Source organism: Macaca fascicularis, chromosome 12 (assembly GCF_037993035.2).
Source record: "Macaca fascicularis isolate 582-1 chromosome 12, T2T-MFA8v1.1".
NCBI classification, from domain to species: domain Eukaryota; kingdom Metazoa; phylum Chordata; class Mammalia; order Primates; family Cercopithecidae; genus Macaca; species Macaca fascicularis.
In genome coordinates this window covers 74,098,141-74,120,619 of record NC_088386.1, presented here as the reverse complement: position 1 = coordinate 74,120,619, position 22,479 = coordinate 74,098,141, and the positions used below count along the sequence as shown (strand labels likewise).

At 40.8% G+C, this 22,479-nt stretch overlaps 1 protein-coding gene across 4 annotated transcripts in view; it reads left to right on the top strand.

Moving 5' to 3' along the window:
* TTN (titin) overlaps positions 1-22,277 on the top strand; it is a 273,759-nt gene extending 251,482 nt beyond the window's left edge. For all 4 annotated transcript variants that reach the window (XM_045368331.2, XM_065526517.1, XM_065526515.1 and 1 more), the window contains 23 exons: positions 82-387; positions 485-775; positions 871-1,167; positions 1,291-1,596; positions 3,489-3,794; positions 3,880-4,161; positions 4,336-4,929; positions 5,046-5,333; positions 5,435-5,734; positions 6,709-7,011; positions 7,908-8,210; positions 8,312-8,896; positions 9,027-9,332; positions 9,439-9,738; positions 10,364-10,939; positions 11,039-11,344; positions 11,707-12,300; positions 12,425-18,033; positions 18,158-18,314; positions 19,039-19,730; positions 19,832-19,985; positions 20,512-20,814; positions 20,952-22,277. In XM_045368331.2, the coding sequence (XP_045224266.2) occupies positions 82-387; positions 485-775; positions 871-1,167; positions 1,291-1,596; positions 3,489-3,794; positions 3,880-4,161; positions 4,336-4,929; positions 5,046-5,333; positions 5,435-5,734; positions 6,709-7,011; positions 7,908-8,210; positions 8,312-8,896; positions 9,027-9,332; positions 9,439-9,738; positions 10,364-10,939; positions 11,039-11,344; positions 11,707-12,300; positions 12,425-18,033; positions 18,158-18,314; positions 19,039-19,730; positions 19,832-19,985; positions 20,512-20,814; positions 20,952-21,250 (13,457 nt within the window). In that variant the 3' untranslated portion in view covers positions 21,251-22,277. The remainder of the gene's footprint in view (positions 1-81; positions 388-484; positions 776-870; positions 1,168-1,290; positions 1,597-3,488; positions 3,795-3,879; positions 4,162-4,335; positions 4,930-5,045; positions 5,334-5,434; positions 5,735-6,708; positions 7,012-7,907; positions 8,211-8,311; positions 8,897-9,026; positions 9,333-9,438; positions 9,739-10,363; positions 10,940-11,038; positions 11,345-11,706; positions 12,301-12,424; positions 18,034-18,157; positions 18,315-19,038; positions 19,731-19,831; positions 19,986-20,511; positions 20,815-20,951) is intronic.
* The last annotated feature ends 202 nt before the right edge of the window (positions 22,278-22,479 follow it).

The following is a 22,479-nucleotide window of genomic DNA, read 5'->3' as shown; positions in this document are numbered from 1 at the left end:
AAGGGCATATTTGTTTATTATTACTGATTCTAGTAGAACTCAGAGTGGTATATTTTAACCTTATTTTTGCATCCCTTCTAGATGCACCAGGCAGACCAGAGGTGACAGATGTCACAAGATCAACAGTATCACTGATTTGGTCTGCCCCAGTGTATGATGGAGGCAGCAAGGTTGTGGGCTACATCATAGAGCGTAAGCCAGTCAGTGAGGTAGGAGACGGTCGCTGGCTGAAGTGCAACTATACCATTGTATCTGACAATTTCTTCACCGTGACTGCTCTCAGTGAAGGAGACACTTATGAGTTCCGTGTGTTAGCCAAGAATGCAGCAGGCGTAATTAGCAAAGGGTCTGAATCTACAGGCCCTGTCACTTGCCGAGATGAATACGGTAGGAAATAGTCAACATTCTCCTTTTTAAAATTATCACAATTTATGTGAAAATAAACTCTCAGATATTCATTCATATCTGTTTTGCCTACTGACAGCTCCACCCAAAGCCGAACTGGATGCCCGATTACAGGGTGATCTGGTTACCATCAGAGCAGGTTCTGATCTTGTTCTGGATGCTGCAGTTGGTGGCAAACCTGAACCCAAAATTATCTGGACCAAAGGAGACAAGGAGCTAGATCTCTGTGAAAAAGTCTCTTTGCAGTATACTGGCAAACGAGCAACTGCTGTGATCAAGTTCTGTGACAGGAGTGACACTGGAAAATACACTTTAACAGTGAAAAACGCCAGCGGGACCAAGGCCGTGTCTGTCATGGTCAAAGTGCTTGGTAAGCATGTCAAATGTTCTCACATTTATATAGCATTTTCTAGTGTGGGCAGAAAGAATGATCTTCATCATGGCTTGTCATTACACCTGTTTCAGATTCCCCTGGCCCATGTGGAAAGCTCACCGTCAGCAGAGTAACAGAGGAGAAGTGCACTTTAGCCTGGAGCCTTCCTCAGGAAGACGGAGGAGCAGAAATCACTCACTACATCGTGGAAAGACGCGAGACTAGCAGGCTCAACTGGGTGATTGTTGAAGGCGAATGCCCAACCCTATCCTATGTCGTTACCAGGCTCATCAAGAACAATGAGTACATATTCCGAGTGAGGGCAGTAAACAAATATGGCCCTGGTGTGCCTGTTGAATCAGAGCCAATTGTAGCCAGAAACTCATTCAGTGAGTATTAACACTCAAACAATTTGACAGTTGAAATGTAATAGAATCGGGGGAGGAGGGAGAAGGGCAGTCTTATTAATAGTAATTTTGTGCAATTCTAATCATCCTTGTTTTCATAAACAGCTATTCCATCACCACCTGGCATACCTGAAGAAGTTGGCACTGGCAAAGAGCATATCATCATTCAGTGGACAAAACCTGAATCTGATGGTGGCAATGAAATCAGCAACTACCTAGTAGACAAACGTGAGAAGAAGAGCCTGCGCTGGACACGTGTCAACAAAGACTACGTCGTGTATGATACCAGGCTGAAGGTGACGAGCCTGATGGAGGGTTGTGATTACCAGTTCCGAGTGACTGCAGTGAATGCAGCTGGTAACAGTGAGCCCAGCGAAGCTTCCAACTTCATCTCATGCAGAGAACCATCATGTGAGCTCCAAGAATTATACATAAATACAATGCTCCTCAAAACTATATGACAGATAATTTTCCAACATACAAATTCTAAGAATTTGTAGAATTTATGAATGGTCTAGAAAAGCATATGCTTATTCACATGATCATAAATATAGCTTAAGTCAGAGAACATTTTAACTACTACATCTGTTAAGTTAGCAATTAGAATTGCTAAAAATTGTTACAGCATTTTCCAATTAATGGAAAAATATTCTACTATCAATATGAAAAGAATCTATTTCATAAATTTTCCTTAGAGAAAAATGCATTGTACCATTGTACTGTAACAACTGAAAAGAAAAATGGCAAAACTCCTTTTAAGAAGAGGTTTAGCAGGAACATACAGTTTCTAGTGGTTTCATAAGTTACTGATAAAATAATTGTCATAAGAGCTTCAAAAGTAAGTGGCAAATCCTTTTACAGAGTCTGAGTCCAAGAACTATAAAGGAATAGTCACTGGGACTGAATTGGGGAAGTTGAGATGAAGGGGGCCAGCCCCTCCACACCTGTGGGTATTTCTCATCAGGCGGGACAAGAGACTGAGAAAAGAAATAAGACACAGAGACAAATTATAGAGAAAGAAAAGTGGGTCCAGGTGACCAGCACTCAGCATATGGAGGACCTGCACCGGCACCGGTCTCTGAGTTCCCTCAGTTTTTATTGATTATTATTTTTCACTATCTAAGCAAGAGGAATGCGGTAGGAGAGCAGGGTGATAATAACGAGAAGGTCAGCAAAAAAACATGTGAGCAAAAGAATCTATGTCATAATTAAGTTCAAGGGGAGGTACTATGCCTGGATGTGCATGTAGGTCAGATTTGTTTTTCTCCGCCCAAACATCTCAGTGGAGTAAAGAATAACAAAGCAGCACTGCTGCCAACATGTCTCGCCTCCCGCTATAGGGTGGTTTTTCTCCTATCTCAGAAGTGAACAAATGTACAACCGGGTTTTATACCGAGACATTCGGTTCCCAGGGGCAAGCAGGAGACAGTGGCTTCCTCTATCTCAACTGCAAGAGGCCTTCCTCTTTTACTAATCCTCCTCAGCACAGACCCTTCACGGGTGTTGGACTGGAGGATGGTCAAGTCTTTCCCATCCCACGAGGCCATATTTCAGACTATCACATGGGGAGAAACCTTGGACAATATCCGGCTTTCCAGGGCAGAGGTCCCTGCCGCTTTCCACAATGCATTGTGCCCCTGGTTTATCAAGACTGAAGAATGGCGATAACTTTTACCAAGCATATTGCCTGTAAACATTTTGTTAACAAGGCACATCCTGCACAGCCCTAGATCCCTTCAACCTTGATTCCATACAACCCTTGTTTCTGTGAGCTCAAGGTTGGGGCAAAGTTACAGATTAACAGAATCTCAGGGCAAAGCAATTGTTCAGAATACAGGTCAAAATGGGGTTTCTTATGTCTTCCCTTTATACATAGACACAGTAACAATCTGATCTCCCTTTCTTTTCCCTACATTGAGGAAACCAATTCCTGTATTCATTAGAAATGTATTGGTGGCAAGTGATACTAACCCAGTGAAAGATAAGCAACTAAAGAAAAGTCCCCGAATGGGTACTTTAAGTAATGAGCTTAGCTAACGGAGAATACACAGTGAAGCTAGCCAAAGCAGTGGGGAAGAAATATCCACTTTCCTAAAGCAATTTAATTATTAAGATAATAATATTAAATTATAATGTGGCATGCAGTGCTGTCCTACAATATCAGGAGCCTAGTTAATAAAGATTATTTTGGCGAGTGTGGACAAAGAGCAATAATGCCTTTGTGAGTCTTGAAAACAAAAAATACAAATCTCAACATTTCCTTATTTGCCTAATATCTGCATCTCACTTTTTAAATTCCATAGATACCCCTGGACCACCTTCTGCTCCAAGGGTTGTGGATACCACCAAACACAGCATTAGTTTGGCATGGACCAAACCCATGTACGATGGTGGTGCTGACATCACAGGATATGTTCTGGAAATGCAAGAGAAGGACACTGATCAGTGGTACCGAGTGCATACCAAAGCCACAATAAGAAATACTGAATTCACTGTGCCAGATCTTAAAATGGGTCAGAAATATTCCTTCAGAGTTGCTGCCGTGAACGTGAAGGGTATGAGCGAATACAGTGAATCAATTGCTGAAATTGAGCCCGTGGAAAGAATAGGTATATATCATAGAAACTTTTAGGTGAATTATTTTCTTCTCACACCTGTCCATGAATTAATTAAATTTTGTCATTAAATTTCCAGAAATACCAGATCTCGAGCTTGCAGATGATCTAAAGAAGACTGTGACCATCAGGGCTGGGGCCTCCTTGCGCTTGATGGTGTCTGTATCTGGAAGACCACCTCCTGTCATCACGTGGAGCAAGCAGGGCATTGACCTTGCAAGTCGGGCAATTATTGACACCACTGAGAGCTACTCATTGCTAATAGTGGACAAAGTTAATCGGTATGATGCTGGAAAATACACAATTGAAGCTGAAAACCAATCTGGCAAGAAATCAGCAACAGTCCTCGTTAAAGTCTATGGTAAGCATTTTACTTAAAATTGGCTATACAATGAGTAGATCCTCTAAAACAACATAGCTTGACCTATGATTGATCACCTCTCTAGAGAGGAACTATGTTGATTATATTTCCCCAAGGAAAAAAAAAAAGCTATCAGGCAAATAGGAAATATTAATCTTTCATTCTGTTTTTCAGATACTCCTGGTCCCTGTCCTTCAGTGAAAGTTAAGGAAGTATCAAGAGATTCTGTGACTATAACTTGGGAAATTCCCACGATTGATGGTGGAGCTCCAGTCAACAATTACATTGTTGAGAAGCGTGAAGCTGCTATGAGAGCATTCAAAACAGTAACTACCAAATGCAGCAAGACACTTTACAGAATTTCTGGACTTGTAGAAGGAACCATGTACTACTTCAGAGTGCTGCCAGAAAATATTTATGGCATTGGAGAACCCTGTGAAACATCTGATGCAGTACTGGTCTCAGAAGTGCCTTTGGTGCCTACAAAGCTAGAAGTGGTCGATGTCACCAAATCCACTGTTACCCTTGCCTGGGAAAAACCACTCTATGATGGCGGTAGCCGACTCACTGGATATGTTCTCGAGGCCTGCAAAGCTGGCACAGAGAGATGGATGAAGGTTGTCACCTTAAAACCCACAGTCCTAGAGCACACTGTGACTTCCTTAAATGAAGGTGAACAATACTTATTTAGAGTGAGGGCACAAAATGAGAAAGGTGTGTCAGAAGCAAGAGAGATTGTCACAGCCGTGACTGTACAAGACCTCAGAGGTATGTACCAAATAGCCAAATAATAATAATGGTAAAGTAAAATGAAAATTCAGAATTCGTAACAATTTACCATAAAAATAATGCTTCAGAATAAATACCTGATTTCTTTCCCATAGTGTTGCCAACAATCGATCTTTCTACGATGCCTCAGAAGACCATCCATGTCCCAGCTGGCAGACCAGTAGAGCTGGTGATACCTATTGCTGGCCGTCCACCTCCTGCTGCTTCCTGGTTCTTTGCTGGTTCTAAACTGAGAGAATCAGAGCGTGTCACAGTTGAAACTCACACTAAAGTAGCTAAATTAACCATCCGTGAAACCACTATCAGAGATACTGGAGAATACACACTTGAACTGAAGAATGTTACTGGAACTACTTCAGAAACCATTAAAGTTATCATTCTTGGTAAGGATGTGTGACAAAGACACAAGCAAGTTGTTGATGTTCAGTCACCCAATTTTGATTTGAAGTAAAAATTAATTTCTTGTATTTCTTCTCCTTCATAGACAAGCCTGGTCCACCAACAGGACCTATTAGGATTGATGAAATTGATGCTACATCAATTACCATTTCCTGGGAACCACCTGAATTGGACGGTGGTGCTCCATTGAGTGGTTATGTGGTAGAACAACGTGATGCTCATCGTCCAGGATGGCTGCCCGTTTCTGAATCAGTGACTAGGTCCACGTTTAAGTTTACCAGACTCACTGAAGGAAATGAGTATGTGTTCCGTGTGGCTGCAACAAACCGCTTTGGGATTGGCTCTTACTTGCAGTCTGAGGTCATAGAGTGTCGCAGCAGCATCCGTAAGTCCACAGACCCTTCTACCACTCTCTCCACCTCTGATTCTGAATGTTAACAAAAAAGAATTTTTTTTTTTTTTTTTTTTTTTTTTTTTTTTTTTTTTTTTGAGACGGAGTCTCGCTCTGTCGCCCAGCCCAGGCTGGAGTGCAGTGGCGCGATCTCGGCTCACTGCAAGCTCCGCCTCCCGGGTTCACGCCATTCTCCTGCCTCAGCCTCCCGAGTAGCTGGGACTACAGGCGCCCACAACCGCGCCCGGCGAATTTTTTGTATTTTTAGTAGAGACGGGGTTTCACCGTGGTCTCGATCTCCTGACCTTGTGATCCGCCCGCCTCGGCCTCCCAAAGTGCTGGGATTACAGGCGTGAGCCACCGCGCCCGGCCAAGAATTTGTTTTTAATATGCCCTGATGTAAATAAAAATAGGTCACAAAATTAACCCTGTGGTCTTTCTAAGGTTTCTAAACCTCCTTTTCTCAGAGCTTTTCAACACACTTAGGCTTGATTTTTTTTTAAATCTTCACTCTTATGAAAGAGGAGGGAGTTAGGAAGAAAGGAATGGAAGGAAGAAAAGAGAGAAGGGTAGGAGGAAGAGAGGAAAGGAAGGAGGACTGGCAATGTTATAGTGAGAAAAAAATACAGTCCATACTTAATAAATGTAGAATTGAAGAAAATGAGGAACAGCAAGGAAAGTACAAAATTAAACCTCAGCATCACCCAATATACCCATGTAACAAACCTGCACATGTACCCCTGAACCTAAAACAAAAGTCAAAATTTTTAATAAAAATAATTAGTTAATTAAATGATTTAAATTAAAATTTACAAATAGTACAAAAGTGAAACTATTGGAAAAATAGTCATGTGTCTTATATATCTTTTAAAATACCAACCAAAACCCCTAAGGCACACACAAATATATGAGTCATTGTTTCAATTTATCCATATTGCCATATCCTGTTAACCTCTGTCTTGTCACAGGTATTCCTGGACCCCCAGAAACATTACAGATATTTGATGTTTCCCGTGATGGTATGACACTTACTTGGTACCCACCAGAGGATGACGGTGGCTCCCAAGTGACTGGATACATTGTGGAGCGCAAAGAAGTGAGAGCAGATCGATGGGTCCGTGTAAATAAAGTACCTGTGACAATGACACGGTACCGCTCCACTGGCCTTATTGAAGGCTTAGAATATGAACACCGTGTCACAGCCATTAATGCAAGAGGGTCTGGAAAACCAAGTCGTCCTTCCAAACCCATCGTTGCCATGGATCCAATTGGTAAGTACATTTTGTATCAGTCAAGTTTGAGTTATAATTTATATGTGGGAAAATTCACCTTTTTGAAGTATACAGTTCTATGACTTTTGAAAAATGTACTGTTTTGTAATCACCACCACAATCAAAATGTGGAATATTTTTATTACCCCATAAAGTTCCCTTGTGTCCATTTGTAATCAGTCCCTTCCCCACCCCAGCTGCTAGCAATTTCTGGCAAATAATTTTTAATATTCTTCTCTGGAGTCAATTTCCACCTCTTTAAGATAAGATTCATAATATATGCTTTCTATCACAATTAACATTTTAAAACAAGTTAATATTTCTGGAAGCACTTTAAAAACTGATGATAAATGTAAGATAATAATAGTGATTAAAAATGAAGCACATTTAAGAGAAAGGAAAGTGAAAAATGTTAAGTATTTTTAACTGATAAAATGAATAAAATTTTCTTTTTCTTTTTTTTTTTTTTTGGAGACAGAGTCTCACTCTGTCGCCCAAGCTGGAGTGCAGTGGCATGATCTTGGCTTACTGCAACCTCTGCCTCTCAGGTTCAAGCAATTCTTCTGCCTCAGCCTTCTGAGTAGCTGGGATTACAGATGTCTGCCACCACACATGGCTAATTTTTATATTTTTAGTAGAGACGGGGTTTCACCATGTTGGCCAGGCTGGTCTTGAATTCCTGACCTCAAGTACCTGCCTACCTCGGCCTCCCAAAGTGCTGTGATTATAGGCATGAACCACCACACCAGGCCACGAATAAAATTTTCACATGACAAAAAAACAGGCTAATGTTAACAGTCCCTGTTTCAACAACCCATTGAATTTGTTAGGTGGCAGAGCTAATTTTCAACTTTGCGGCAACTTTAACCAGTATATTGTCTTATTCTTATTCCCAGCTCCTCCAGGAAAGCCACAAAACCCAAGAGTTACTGATACAACAAGGACATCAGTTTCCCTGGCCTGGAGCGTTCCAGAAGATGAAGGAGGATCTAAAGTCACAGGCTACTTGATTGAAATGCAAAAAGTAGATCAACATGAATGGACCAAGTGTAACACCACTCCAACCAAGATTCGAGAGTATACTCTAACACACCTACCTCAGGGTGCGGAATACAGGTTCCGCATCCTAGCTTGTAATGCTGGTGGACCTGGCGAGCCTGCTGAGGTACCAGGAACAGTCAAAGTCACTGAAATGCTTGGTGAGAAATATGATCATTTACTTTCTGCAATAATTGCCATAGACTTATTTCTTACTCCCCCTACCCCAAATGCTAAATTGAAACCCTACTCTTTTTTCCAGAATATCCTGATTATGAACTTGATGAAAGATACCAGGAAGGCATCTTTGTAAGGCAAGGTGGAGTCATCAGACTTACCATACCAATCAAAGGAAAACCATTCCCAATATGTAAATGGACCAAGGAAGGCCAGGATATTAGTAAGCGTGCCATGATTGCAACATCTGAAACACACACTGAGCTTGTGATCAAAGAAGCAGACAGGGGTGATTCTGGCACTTACGACCTGGTTCTGGAAAATAAATGTGGCAAGAAGGCTGTCTACATCAAGGTCAGGGTGATAGGAAGTCCCAACAGTCCAGAAGGGCCACTGGAATATGATGACATCCAAGCCCGCTCTGTGAGGGTCAGCTGGAGACCTCCTGCTGATGATGGTGGTGCTGACATCTTAGGTTACATCCTCGAGAGACGAGAAGTGCCTAAAGCCGCCTGGTATACCATTGATTCTAGAGTCCGAGGTACATCTCTGGTGGTAAAAGGCCTTAAAGAGAATGTAGAATACCATTTCCGTGTTTCAGCAGAAAACCAGTTTGGCATAAGCAAGCCCTTGAAATCTGAGGAACCAGTCATACCAAAAACACCACTGAGTAAGTGTCCTTTCAACCACAAAATTATAAACATTATTTCAGCACTTTTCTGTTTTTAAATGAAAATCATCGGCTTATAAGACTTGGGACTGTACTCTAATACATGTGTGCTTTCTACTTATATTTATAGATCCTCCAGAACCTCCAAGCAATCCTCCGGAAGTACTCGATGTAACCAAGAGTTCTGTTAGCTTGTCCTGGTCCCGGCCCAAAGATGATGGTGGTTCTCGAGTCACAGGCTACTACATTGAACGCAAAGAGACATCCACTGACAAGTGGGTCAGACACAACAAGACTCAGATCACTACCACAATGTACACTGTCACGGGGCTTGTTCCCGATGCTGAGTATCAGTTCCGAATCATTGCACAGAATGATGTTGGCCTAAGTGAGACCAGCCCTGCTTCTGAACCAGTTGTTTGCAAAGATCCATTTGGTAAGGAATTCAGAAGAAGGGGTTAAATTAAAGAAGCAAGCCATGTTTGGTCCTTTTATTTCACCAGTAAAGCTGATTCCCTTTTCATTATTTTACAATATTTCAGATAAACCAAGCCAACCAGGAGAACTTGAGATTCTTTCAATATCCAAAGATAGTGTCACTCTACAGTGGGAGAAACCTGAATGTGATGGTGGCAAAGAAATTCTTGGATATTGGGTTGAATATAGACAGTCTGGAGACAGTGCCTGGAAGAAGAGCAGTAAGGAACGTATTAAGGACAAGCAATTCACAATAGGGGGTTTGCTGGAAGCTACTGAATATGAATTCAGGGTTTTTGCTGAGAATGAGACTGGGCTGAGCAGACCTCGAAGGACTGCTATGTCTATAAAGACTAAACTCACATGTAAGTAGCCTTTGGTTCTCTACTTATTATTTACAAACTAAACAAATTAAGGCTAATTCCCCCTCTATACTAAGTAGAACGCTGGAAAGCTTTATTGGAGAGCAAGTGTTTAGAAAGAAAAGCAAGTGCACACACAGGAAATATGATAAGTTCTATAGGAAACCATTCCAAGCACATAACTTCAGCAGGAGATGTTAGATGCAGTGAACTGAGCACTTTCCTTGAGCAATTCCCTCTAATGCAATGGTTTCTTTTTTAAAATACTTCCCAACAAGATTTGAAAGGTCAACAATTGTATGCCACTTCAATGAACCTAAGTAAGGGCAAGAATACTACAGAATTATAGAGAGAATTTATAGTCCCTTAAAAGCCTATACATTATTAATTCCCTTCCAATCACAAAGGGAAAAAGTCATTCTACAGAAAATGTGACAATGTGCTCACTGAATCCCTATTTACCATATGATCCTAAGAAAATCACTTCAAAGAGTTTTTAAGAATTAGGCTAATATGTAAATCATGGTATGTGTTAGTAAATAAGGTAAATTCATTCCTGATGTACAAGGACAAAGGACTACAGATTGAGTAGTAACAATCACTTAATATTATCTTTCATATCGTTCAGCTGGAGAGGCCCCAGGAATACGCAAAGAAATGAAGGATGTTACCACCAAATTGGGTGAAGCTGCTCAACTCTCATGCCAGATTGTTGGAAGGCCTCTTCCTGACATTAAATGGTACAGATTTGGTAAAGAGCTCATACAAAGCCGGAAATACAAAATGTCTTCAGATGGACGCACACACACTCTTACAGTAATGACAGAGGAACAGGAAGATGAAGGTGTTTATACCTGCATAGCCACCAATGAGGTTGGAGAAGTAGAAACCAGTAGTAAGCTTCTCCTGCAAGCAACACCACAGTTCCATCCTGGTTACCCACTGAAAGAGAAATATTATGGAGCTGTGGGTTCTACACTTCGGCTTCATGTTATGTACATTGGTCGTCCAGTACCTGCCATGACTTGGTTCCATGGTCAGAAACTTTTGCAAAACTCAGAAAACATTACTATTGAAAACACTGAGCACTATACTCATCTTGTCATGAAGAACGTCCAACGTAAGACTCATGCTGGGAAATACAAAGTCCAGCTCAGCAATGTTTTCGGAACAGTTGATGCCATCCTTGATGTGGAAATACAAGGTATTTTATTTTTATTTTCAGTGCTTTTTATTTTTAAAGAAAAAAAAAATCTCAAAAACACACTATGAAAATCACTACAATTGTATTTTCCCCCAACAGATAAACCAGACAAACCTACAGGACCAATTGTGATCGAAGCTCTATTGAAGAACTCTGCAGTGATCAGCTGGAAACCACCCACAGATGATGGAGGCTCCTGGATCACCAACTATGTGGTGGAAAAATGTGAGGCCAAGGAGGGGGCTGAATGGCAATTGGTGTCTTCAGCCATCTCAGTGACAACCTGTAGAATTGTGAACCTCACAGAAAATGCTGGCTATTACTTCCGGGTTTCAGCTCAGAACACTTTCGGCATCAGTGAACCTCTAGAAGTGTCCTCAGTTGTGATCATTAAGAGTCCATTTGGTGAGTACAACCTGATTTCCATATCTTCCTATGGTAAAGTTCCATCTTTGTATGAAATTCTTTTAAACAGAAAGAAATTTTGAAAGGAAATAGCAAAGATTCAGATAAAGTACAAGTGCCTTTACTTTCATTTTAATTGAATGTTTGCATATCTAAAAGGAGAAATATATATCCTAACCCCTTTTTAAAAATACAACTTTGGTTTTTGATATGTCTTAGTATAAAGTAACCAATTTCATTTTTCTGGAATACCTATTTTTTAATAAAATTTTGGACTCATAACATTCTTTTCTTAAATAAATAAGCTTTAATAAAGCTGCCTGTTTCATCTCATGACTTAAATCTTTTGGTTTTTTTAATAGAAAAGCCAGGTGCTCCTGGCAAACCAACTATTACTGCTGTCACAAAAGATTCTTGTGTTGTGGCTTGGAAGCCACCTGTCAGTGATGGAGGTGCAAAGATTAGAAATTACTACCTTGAGAAGCGCGAGAAGCAGCAGAATAAATGGATTTCTGTGACAACAGAAGAAATTCGAGAAACTGTCTTTTCGGTGAAAAACCTTATTGAAGGTCTTGAATATGAGTTCCGTGTGAAATGTGAAAACCTAGGTGGGGAAAGTGAATGGAGTGAAATATCAGAACCCATCACTCCCAAATCTGATGTTCCAATTCAGGCACCACACTTTAAAGAGGAACTGAGAAATCTAAATGTCAGATATCAGAGCAATGCTACTTTGGTCTGCAAAGTGACTGGTCATCCAAAACCTATCGTGAAATGGTACAGACAAGGCAAAGAAATCATTGCAGATGGATTAAAATATAGGATTCAAGAATTTAAGGGTGGCTATCACCAGCTCATCATTGCAAGTGTCACAGATGATGATGCCACAGTTTACCAAGTCAGAGCTACCAACCAAGGGGGATCTGTGTCTGGCACTGCCTCCTTGGAAGTGGAAGGTAAAAATATATTATCATCAATTTGAGGCTAAATGAGTTATTAACTTGGGGGGTGCAGGTTATTGCACTTAAACAGATATTGTTAGGTGTTGCTAAATTATATTCTTATTTTTTTCTGATACAGTTCCAGCTAAGATACACTTACCTAAAACTCTTGAAGGCATGGGAGCAGTTCATGCTCTCCGAGGTGAAGTGGTCAGCATCAAGATTCCTTTCAGTGGCAAACCAGATCCTGTGATCACCTGGCAGAAAGGACAAGATCTCATTGACAATAATGGCCACTACCAAGTTATTGTCACAAGATCCTTCACATCACTTGTTTTCCCCAATGGGGTAGAGAGAAAAGATGCTGGTTTCTATGTGGTCTGTGCTAAAAACAGATTTGGAATTGATCAGAAGACAGTTGAACTGGATGTGGCTGATGTTCCTGACCCACCCAGAGGAGTCAAAGTTAGTGATGTCTCACGAGATTCTGTCAACTTAACATGGACTGAGCCGGCCTCTGATGGTGGCAGCAAAATCACCAACTACATTGTTGAAAAATGTGCAACTACTGCAGAAAGATGGCTTCGTGTAGGACAAGCCCGAGAAACACGTTATACTGTGATCAACTTATTTGGAAAAACAAGTTACCAGTTCCGGGTAATAGCTGAAAATAAATTTGGTCTGAGCAAGCCTTCTGAGCCTTCAGAACCAACCATAACCAAAGAAGATAAGACCAGAGCTATGAACTATGATGAAGAGGTAGATGAAACCAGGGAAGTCTCCATGACTAAAGCATCTCACTCTTCAACCAAGGAACTCTATGAGAAATATATGATTGCTGAAGATCTTGGGCGTGGTGAGTTTGGAATTGTCCACCGTTGTGTTGAAACATCCTCAAAGAAGACATACATGGCCAAATTTGTTAAAGTCAAAGGGACTGATCAGGTTTTGGTAAAGAAGGAAATTTCCATTCTGAATATTGCTAGGCATAGAAACATCTTATACCTCCATGAATCATTTGAAAGCATGGAAGAATTAGTTATGATCTTTGAGTTTATATCAGGACTTGACATATTTGAGCGCATTAACACAAGTGCTTTTGAACTTAATGAAAGAGAAATTGTAAGTTATGTTCACCAGGTCTGTGAAGCACTTCAGTTCTTACACAGTCATAATATTGGACACTTTGACATTAGACCAGAAAATATCATTTACCAAACCAGAAGAAGCTCTACCATTAAAATAATAGAATTTGGTCAAGCCCGTCAGCTGAAACCAGGGGACAACTTCAGGCTTCTATTCACTGCCCCAGAATACTATGCACCTGAAGTCCACCAGCATGATGTTGTCAGCACAGCCACAGACATGTGGTCACTTGGAACACTGGTATATGTGCTATTGAGTGGTATCAACCCATTCCTGGCTGAAACTAACCAACAGATCATTGAGAATATCATGAATGCTGAATATACTTTCGATGAAGAAGCATTCAAAGAGATTAGCCTTGAAGCCATGGATTTTGTTGACCGGTTGTTAGTGAAAGAGAGAAAATCTCGCATGACAGCATCAGAGGCTCTCCAGCACCCATGGTTGAAGCAGAAGATAGAAAGAGTCAATACTAAAGTTATCAGAACATTAAAACACCGGCGTTATTACCACACCCTGATCAAGAAAGACCTCAACATGGTTGTGTCAGCAGCCCGGATCTCCTGTGGTGGTGCAATTCGATCTCAGAAGGGAGTGAGTGTTGCTAAAGTTAAAGTAGCATCCATTGAAATTGGCCCAGTTTCTGGGCAGATAATGCATGCAGTTGGTGAAGAAGGAGGACATGTCAAATATGTATGCAAAATTGAAAATTATGATCAGTCTACCCAAGTGACTTGGTACTTCGGTGTCCGACAGCTGGAGAACAGTGAGAAATATGAAATCACCTATGAAGATGGAGTGGCCATCCTCTATGTCAAAGACATTACCAAATTTGATGATGGTACCTACCGATGCAAAGTAGTCAATGACTACGGTGAAGACAGTTCTTATGCAGAGCTATTTGTTAAAGGTGTGAGAGAAGTCTATGACTATTACTGCCGTAGAACCATGAAGAAAATTAAGCGCAGAACAGATACAATGAGACTCCTGGAAAGGCCACCAGAATTTACCCTGCCTCTCTATAATAAGACAGCTTATGTAGGTGAAAATGTCCGGTTTGGAGTAACTATAACTGTCCACCCAGAGCCTCGTGTAACATGGTATAAATCAGGTCAGAAAATCAAACCAGGTGACGATGACAAGAAGTACACATTTGAGTCAGACAAGGGTCTTTACCAATTAACAATCAACAGTGTCACTACAGATGATGACGCTGAATATACTGTTGTGGCAAGGAACAAATACGGTGAAGACAGCTGTAAAGCAAAGCTGACGGTAACCCTACACCCACCTCCATCAGACAGTACCTTAAGACCCATGTTCAAAAGGTTACTGGCAAATGCAGAATGCCAAGAAGGCCAAAGTGTCTGCTTTGAGATCAGAGTGTCTGGCATCCCCCCACCAACATTAAAATGGGAGAAAGATGGTCAGCCACTGTCCCTTGGACCTAACATTGAAATTATCCATGAAGGCTTGGATTATTATGCTCTGCACATCAGGGACACTTTGCCTGAAGACACAGGTTATTATAGAGTCACAGCCACTAACACAGCTGGGTCCACCAGCTGCCAGGCTCACCTACAAGTGGAACGCCTGAGGTACAAGAAACAGGAATTCAAGAGTAGGGAGGAGCATGAGCGACACGTACAAAAACAAATTGACAAAACCCTCAGAATGGCTGAAATTCTTTCTGGAACTGAAAGTGTGCCACTGACACAGGTAGCTAAAGAGGCTCTGAGAGAAGCTTCCATCCTTTACAAACCAGCTGTAAGCACCAAGACTGTAAAAGGGGAATTCAGACTTGAGACAGAGGAAAAGAAAGAGGAGAGAAAACTCCGGATGCCTTATGATGTACCAGAGCCACGCAAGTACAAGCAGACTACCATAGAAGAAGACCAACACATCAAGCAGTTCGTGCCCATGTCTGACATGAAGTGGTATAAAAAGATACGTGATCAGTATGAAATGCCTGGGAAACTTGACAGAGTTGTACAGAAACGACCCAAGCGCATCCGCCTTTCAAGATGGGAACAGTTCTATGTGATGCCTCTTCCACGCATTACGGATCAATACAGACCTAGATGGCGTATTCCTAAACTGTCCCAAGATGATCTTGAGATAGTGAGACCAGCCCGCCGGCGTACACCTTCTCCTGATTATTACTTTTACTACCGACCTAGAAGACGTTCTCTTGGAGACATCTCTGATGAAGAATTACTCCTCCCCATTGATGACTACTTAGCAATGAAAAGAACAGAGGAAGAGAGGCTGCGTCTTGAAGAAGAGCTTGAATTAGGTTTTTCAGCTTCACCCCCAAGCCGAAGCCCTCCACGCTTTGAGCTTTCTAGCCTACGTTACTCTTCACCACAAGCTCATGTCAAGGTGGAGGAAACAAGAAAAGACTTCAGGTATTCAACCTATCACATCCCAACGAAGGCTGAAGCTAGTACAAGTTATGCAGAACTGAGGGAACGGCATGCCCAGGCTGCGTACAGACAGCCAAAGCAACGGCAAAGAATCATGGCTGAGAAGGAGGATGAAGAGTTGCTTCGCCCAGTTACGACCACCCAGCGTCTCTCAGAATACAAAAGCGAACTTGACTACATGTCAAAGGAGGAAAAGTCTAGAAAGAAATCAAGGCGACAAAGAGAAGTGACAGAAATAACAGAAATTGAGGAAGAATACGAAATCTCAAAACGTGCTCAAAGAGAATCATCCTCATCCGCATCTAGACTACTGAGACGACGGCGCTCCCTGTCTCCAACTTATATTGAGTTAATGAGGCCGGTGTCTGAGCTGATCCGGTCACGTCCACAACCGGCTGAGGAATACGAAGATGACACAGAAAGAAGGTCACCTACTCCAGAAAGAACTCGCCCACGATCCCCCAGCCCTGTGTCTAGTGAGAGATCACTCTCGAGATTTGAGAGGTCTGCAAGATTTGATATCTTTTCCAGGTATGAGTCCATGAAAGCTGCTTTAAAAACTCAGAAGACATCAGAAAGGAAGTATGAAGTTTTGAGTCAGCAGCCTTTCACACTGGACCATGCCCCTCGAATCACATTGAGAATGCGCTCACACAGGGTACCATGTGGCCAAAATACACGTTTTATTTTAAATGTTCAGTCTAAGCCAACTGCTGAGGTTAAATGGTACCACAATGGTGTGGAACTCCAAGAAAGCAGTAAGATTCATTACACCAACATGAGTGGAGTTCTGACCCTGGAAATTCTGGACTGTCATATTGATGACAGTGGAACCTACCGTGCTGTGTGCACCAACTACAAGGGTGAAGCTTCTGACTATGCAACATTGGACGTAACAGGAGGGGATTATACCACCTATGCTTCCAGGCGCAGAGATGAAGAGGTCCCCAGATCTGTTTTCCCTGAGCTGACAAGAACAGAGGCGTATGCTGTTTCATCATTTAAGAAAACATCTGAGATGGAAGCTTCGTCTTCTGTCAGGGAAGTGAAATCACAGATGACAGAAACAAGGGAAAGTCTCTCCTCATATGAACACCATGCATCTGCAGAAATGAAAAGTGCTGCATTAGAAGAAAAGTCGCTGGAAGAAAAATCCACAACCAGAAAGATCAAGACAACTTTGGCGGCAAGAATGCTAACAAAGCCACGGTCCATGACTGTCCACGAGGGCGAGTCTGCAAGGTTTTCTTGTGACACCGATGGTGAGCCGGTACCAACTGTGACCTGGCTGCGTAAAGGACAAGTGCTAAGTACTTCTGCCCGCCACCAAGTGACCACCACAAAGTACAAATCAACCTTTGAGATCTCTTCAGTTCAGGCTTCCGATGAGGGCAATTACAGCGTGGTGGTAGAAAACAGTGAAGGGAAACAAGAAGCAGAGTTCACTCTGACTGTTCAAAAGGCCAGGGTAACTGAAAAGGCTGTGACATCACCACCAAGAGTCAAATCCCCAGAGCCTCGGGTGAAATCCCCAGAAGCAGTTAAATCTCCAAAACGAGTGAAATCTCCAGAACCTTCTCACCCCAAAGCCGTATCACCCACAGAGACAAAAACAACATCAACAGAGAAAGTTCAGCACCTCCCAGTCTCTGCCCCACCAAAGATTACTCAGTTCTTGAAAGCAGAAGCTTCTAAAGAGATTGCAAAGCTGACCTGTGTGGTTGAAAGCAGTGTATTAAGTGCAAAAGAGGTCACCTGGTATAAAGATGGCAAGAAACTGAAGGAAAATGGGCATTTCCAGTTTCATTATTCAGCAGATGGTACCTATGAGCTCAAAATCCATAACCTCACTGAATCTGATCAAGGAGAATATGTTTGTGAGATTTCTGGTGAAGGTGGAACATCTAAAACCAACTTCCAATTTGTGGGGCAAGCCTTTAAGAGTATCCATGAGAAGGTATCAAAAATATCAGAAACTAAGAAATCAGATCAGAAAACCACTGAGTCAACAGAAACCAGAAAAACTGAACCAAAAGCTCCTGAACCAATTTCCTCAAAACCAGTAATTGTTACTGGGTTGCATGATACAACTGTTTCTTCAGACAGTGTTGCTAAATTTGCAGTTAAAGCTACTGGAGAACCCCGGCCAACTGTCATCTGGACAAAAGATGGAAAGGTAACCAGTTCTTAAATGTCTCTTACTTTTATCTTCTAAAATATTTTATCTCCTAAATTCAGCTTCCCAAAAAACACTTAAAATGAAATCACTTTTTAAAGCGCAAATCATTTGCATTCTACAGGCTATTACACAAGGAGGTAAATATAAACTCTCTGAAGACAAGGGAGGGTTCCTCTTAGAAATTCACAAGACTGATACTTCTGACAGTGGACTTTATACTTGTACGGTAAAAAATTCAGCTGGATCTGTGTCCTCTAGCTGCAAATTAACAATAAAAGGTAGGTTGGCTTTTGTTTTTACCCACATTTTTTCAGAAGATAATATTAGGGAAATATTTTCAAACATCCCCCCTTATATACACATACAAGAAAGTATTAAAATAAAATTATTTTCCTAATTCCAGAATGCAATTTGTACACCAAAGTAGAAACACACATTTGAAGTTAGCATATGCTTTTCTATGAGCATAAAAAGCAGTTATTATATATGGTATTATATAAGATTCTATAGTGTCAGCCCCTGCTCCCAGGAATATTTAAGAATAAAGTCAGTGAATATACAAAATGGCACTGCTTGCCTAAACCTTCACAGTTGCTAATTGTCCAAAGCAGTACAAAGTTAATTAAAGAACTATTTCTGTTTTACCAATTAAAATTAGTTTGCTTTCATTTCAATCTTCTGAAAGATAATTTAATGTTTTGGTTACTCAAAATCTCCCAAATCCACTTATCTCCTAAATCCTTTGACTATTCTTTTCAAGACGTTTTTCCTTAAGTCATAGGAATCATCTTTGGTTCAGTTTAGTTTAAGGACTCATTACACTGATTTCAAAAGTCACACATGACAATTTTCCAAAAGTGTAACTGAGAAAGTATTAGGTATTACCTACACTGCATGAAGTTGACTTTTTTCTTTGTATGTTTTTCACATGCAGAATCTAGAAGAGTAAAAGGTGGGGGTCTCTTTCTAATTAAGTTTGCCTTACAGAGGTTTCTTTTTTAGCTGTAAAAGACACTGAGGCACAGAAAGTCTCTACACAAAAGACTTCTGAAATTACATCTCAGAAGAAAGCTGTTGTCCAAGAGGAAATTTCCCAAAAAGCCCTAATGTCTGAAGAAATTAAGATGTCAGAGGCAAAATCTCAAGAAAAGTTAGCCCTCAAAGAGGAAGCTTCAAAGGTTTTGATTTCCGAAGAAGTCAAGAAATCAGCAGCAACCTCCCTGGAAAAATCCATTGTCCATGAGGAAATCACTAAAACATCACAGGCATCAGAAGAAATCAGAACTCATGCTGAGATTAAAGCATTTTCTACTCAGATGAGCATAAATGAAGGTCAAAGAGTGGTTTTAAAAGCCAACATTGCTGGTGCCACTGATGTGAAATGGGTACTGAATGGCATAGAGCTTACCAACTCTGAGGAGTACCGATATGGTGTCTCAGGCAGCGATCAGACCCTCACCATCAAGCAAGCTAGTCACAGAGATGAAGGAATCCTCACCTGCATAGGCAAAACCAAGGAAGGAATCGTCAAGTGTCAATATGATTTGATGCTGAGCAAAGAACTCTCAGATGCTCCAGCCTTCATCTCCCAGCCTAGATCTCAAAATATTAATGAAGGACAAAATGTTCTCTTTACTTGTGAAATCAGTGGCGAGCCATCCCCTGAAATCGAATGGTTTAAAAACAACCTGCCAGTAAGTTTAATTATGAATATATTATTGAAGAAAAAACTAAAATACCATGTCTTCCACATCTAAAGAACTTCAACATTTCCTTTCTTTTTCCTTCGTCTTAGATTTCTGTTTCTTCAAATGTCAGCATAAGTCGCTCCAGAAACATATACTCTCTTGAAATCCGAAATGCATCAGTCAGCGACAGTGGAAAGTACACAATTAAGGCCAAAAATTTCCGTGGCCAGTGTTCAGCTACAGCTTCCTTAACGGTCCTTCGTAAGTATCTCCTCACCATTCTTCCTTACATGCTTAAGGCCTTTAGATGGTTTTTTTTGCCTCTCTTTCAAGCACAGAAAACTCTAAGAAGCCTTATTAAATTCCATGTGAAAGAGGGACAGCCATCCGATGTGAATTCATTCTTGCAGTCAAACTTTCTTTATAGTTACACAGAAACTTGGATAGATTACATTTCAAAGTAAAGCTACCAACTGCCCTGTAACATTTATTTTCAGGACGCACAATATGTCAATTACTTTCTATATGACTAATCATTTTTTTCCTGGTGATTCCTAGCACCTGCATGTAATGTAATGATAGAAATATAAGGATTCATGTTTTGGAGACATTGAGCTAGCTCTTGACAAATGTATGTATATATGTATTTGCTTATGCTTCAACAGCAAATTGTTTGGGTTATGCTGCTGTGCGTGTGTTGAAGTTTCCATTTCTGTAAGTCAGCGTCATATGTCACCAATTAACCAGATGTCATTGATGTTCACTGTGTATCTGCTATGCTCCACAGCTCTAGTTGAAGAACCTTCCAGAGAGGTAGTATTGAGAACAAGTGGTGACACAAGCTTGCAAGGAAGCTTCTCGTCTCAGTCAGTCCAAATGTCTGCCTCCAAGCAGGAGGCCTCCTTCAGCAGTTTCAGCAGCAGCAGTGCTAGCAGCATGACTGAGATGAAATTTGCAAGCATGTCTGCCCAAAGCATGTCCTCCATGCAAGAGTCCTTTGTAGAAATGAGTTCCAGCAGCTTTATGGGAAAATCTAGTATGACACAACTGGAAAGTTCAACTAGTAAAATGCTTAAAGCAGGCATAAGAGGTGAGCAATAAAATTACCGGTAGAGGTAGACAAGCCAAGTAACATGGTGTAGTCTTTAGTACACACAATTCAGTAGAAAGCAAATCTTTATTTTTTTCAGTGATTCTAAGACTTTTTTTTGTCATTGTTCCATAAAGGAATTCCGCCTAAAATTGAAGCTCTGCCATCTGATATCAGCATTGATGAAGGCAAAGTTCTAACAGTAGCCTGTGCTTTCACGGGTGAGCCTACCCCAGAAGTAACATGGTCCTGTGGTGGAAGAAAAATTCACAATCAAGAACAACAGGGGAGGTTCCACATTGAAAACACAGATGACCTGACAACGCTGATCATCATGGACGTACAGAAACAAGATGGTGGACTTTATACCCTGAGTTTAGGGAATGAATTTGGATCTGACTCTGCCACTGTGAATATACATATTCGATCCATTTAAGAGGGCCTGTGCCCTTATACTCTACACTCATTCTTAACTTTCTGCAAACGTTTCACATGGACTAATCTTTCTGATCTGTAAATATTTAAAGAAAAAAAAAGTAGTTTTGTATCAACCTAAATGAGTCAAAGTTCAAAAATATTCATTTCAATCTTTTCATAATTGTTGACCTAAGAATATTATACATTTGCTAGTGACATGTACATACTGTATATAGCCGGATTAACGGTTATAAAGTTTTGTACCATTTATTTTATGACATTTTACAATGTAACTTTTGAAACTAACTGTTGGTAGGAGAAAGTTTCTTATGGAACGAATACCCTGCTCAACATTTAATCAATCTTTGTGCCTCAACATACTGTTGATGTCTAAGTATGCCTCAGTGGGTTGAGAAATTCCCCACTGAAGATGTCCTGTCCACCTAAAAGAGAATGATGCTGTGCACATCACTTGATATGTGCACCAATACCTATTGAATCAGAAATGTAAGGCATTGGTGATGTTTGCATTTACCCTCCTGTAAGCAACACTTTAATGTCTTACATTTTCTCTGATGATGTCACACAAAATTATCATGACAAATATTACCAGAGCAAAGTGTAACGGCCAACACTTTGTTCGCTCATTTTACACTGTCTCTGACATAAGGAGTGCCTGAATAGCTTGGAAAAGTAACATCTCCTGGCCATCCCTTCATTTAACCAAGCTATTCAAGTATTCCTATGCCAGAGCAGTGCCAACTCTTGGAGGTCCCAGGGTGCAGCCAATGCCTTTGTGTGGTAGTTCTAAATTTTAATTGCACCTGAAAAACCTGGGCACCTAAGCAATGAGCCACAGCAAAAACTAAAGAACAACAACAAAATAAAGCTGTCGTTAAATTTTAAACAACAATATTACTAATTGCCCAAAATGTCAATTTGATGTAGTTCTTTTCATGCAAGTATAAATTCAATTGTTAGTTATAATTGTTGGACCTCCTTGAGATAGTAACAACAAAATAAAGCAAGCTATCTGCACCTCAAAATGTGTGGCTGGTTGTTTTCTGTGAAATTCTGGGGTGGGGAAGTATGCACCTTCAAGTATCACAAAAACAATCATAGATAGATAAGGCAACTCAAGTTCAAAACAGCCCATACTATAAGTTCTTTTAAGCAAATGTTTAAATTATCGTGTTAGATGTATTCAGCAATTTTGTTTAAAAAGCCTAGATATAGTTCTCATGGATA